The sequence below is a fragment of the Microtus ochrogaster genome, unplaced genomic scaffold, assembly GCF_000317375.1.
Source record: "Microtus ochrogaster isolate Prairie Vole_2 unplaced genomic scaffold, MicOch1.0 UNK49, whole genome shotgun sequence".
Classification (NCBI taxonomy): Eukaryota; Metazoa; Chordata; class Mammalia; order Rodentia; family Cricetidae; genus Microtus; species Microtus ochrogaster.
The window spans coordinates 2,750,181-2,752,148 of record NW_004949147.1 but is presented as its reverse complement, the minus strand read 5'-3'; the positions used below and the strand labels follow the sequence as shown (position 1 = coordinate 2,752,148).

The 1,968-nt window shown below is 37.1% G+C and overlaps 1 protein-coding gene across 1 annotated transcript in view; it reads right to left on the bottom strand.

Annotated features, from left to right (window-relative positions):
* Nucleotides 1-1,968, bottom strand: part of Myo9a (myosin IXA) — a gene marked incomplete at its 3' end in the record, with an annotated part of 191,454 nt that overhangs the window by 93,783 nt on the left and 95,703 nt on the right. Inside the window, exon 12 of the mRNA XM_013354586.2 lies at nt 379-520. Coding sequence (XP_013210040.1) covers nt 379-520 — 142 coding nt within the window. The remainder of the gene's footprint in view (nt 1-378; nt 521-1,968) is intronic.

The window sequence follows — 1,968 nt, the reverse complement described above, 5'->3', positions numbered from 1 at the left end:
AAAAGAAAAGATCTCAATTCTAGTTCTATCCTTACAAAATCCCTCCAAAGGCTACTAATGATCCAGAGACTCCAAAAACAACATGAGAGGGTAGTATACCAGAGACAGTAACCACACATCTGGGGGAAGATTGGGAGATAGGTATGATCAAGAAACAATGTTTTACTGGGCTGTGGTGGTGCACATCTTTAATTCCAGTACTTGAGAGGCAGAGGTAGGAATATCGCTAAGTTTGTAAAAGAGAAATATTGTCTGGGGGGAAAAAAAAAGAACATAAACAATGTTTACATGCAAAAATACTGTCAAGAAATAAAATGTTCTATATATTAAAAGACACGCCTCTGCTCTAAAACCACATTCAGTAAGAAATTTACTGACCTTTACTCCATATTTTACTTTTCCAGCATAATGTTTTATGATAAAAGCAGGTTCCAAGACAGCTGGAAATTCAATATAAGAATTCTCTTCATGTTGATGTTTAAACTTGTCTAGTAATGTTTGATTTGTAGCCTGTGGAAAACTGAATTGGGGGGAGGTAACAAATTATGAGAAAGATGTCATTTATATAACATAACACTAAAGTACATTATAATTACAGTGTTGTCTATTATACACTATTAATGTAGTTAATCAAGAGTTCATCATGCCTAATTCAAACAGGGCCTCCAAGAAAACTGTTTTCCCAAAATTCATTTGCTAATGACCATTGCCAAGGATAAGTGGGCCCCAACAGTAAAGTTTGCAGCAAAAGAAGTTTTTAGAGTCATCCAAGTGATGCTGGTTTTGTAAATATGTAAAATTTGTAAGAGTTGTGAAACTGCAAGGAATTCTACCAGATTTGAGAGAAAGAATAGGGAGACCAGCCAGAGACAGAAACCCGGAAGATGGGTATGATTGAGCCCAAGTTGTAATGGAGACTCTAGGAAGTTGAAGTTGCCAGAAACATGGAAGATCTCCAAAAAAAGCTACAGGCAACCAGCCTCAAGAGAGTTGCCAGGAAAGCTGAAGGTTGCAAAGCCAAAAAGTCCATTAAAGATCAGATTATACCATCCCATCACTTGGGTGATAGATATAGATGATCAATCAAAATTTAATGTTGCCCTAGGGGGTTTTTGTTTTACCTTGGCTAAGACCCTCCTTTCTATGCTCCCACCCTTCCCTCACGCAGAGGAATGTTGATCCTGTGGCCATCCTTACCAAATGTACACAACAGGCATCTTTAATTGTATAGGAGATCACAACTAAAAGTTACCTTCTGGACTTGAATTTTGGGATAAAGCTCAAACTATACAGGGACTCTTAGAGGTGAACTAAATACTTTGCATTATGAGCTAGACATAAGTCTTTGGGATCCAGGGCCAAATGGTTTATAATTTGTACATGAAATGTTTAGTCCTCAGTGTAGCAGTGTTCACAGGTAAGAAGTGACAGGGTCATAATAATTCACAACTGAACAAGCTACTAAAAGATGTGACCTAACTGAAGGAAGTAGGTCACTAGGACCCACGTTCACCCCCTTATCTTTGTTTCTAAGATGTCCTGGGATGTGCAGCCTCCTCAAGCTCAAAGCAACTGAGCCAAAGAAACAGACTGAATTAAACTGGGATCCAAAGTAAATCGTTTCATCTTTCATATTTCAAGTATTTTCATCACAGGGATGGAAATACTAGAAGTTTCAAATAGAAGATCTATGACAGAAAAGGGGATTCTTTCAAAAAACAGTTTAATGTTAGCATAAGTAATGAGTAATATTGTGACATGGTTATGAAGATGCTACACACCAATCTTAATGTGTAAAAGTTATTCTAAATTATAACAAATATAGAATCAGGGAAGAGAATGATTACTGGCTTCAGATCATCCTAGCTTATATTACCAGTTCTTTCAGTGTGCTGAAACTTAAAGACTCTAAGTGCATTTGTAAGCCCCCTCAACCCTAAGACATTTTTCTAAAACCTTACACTCACT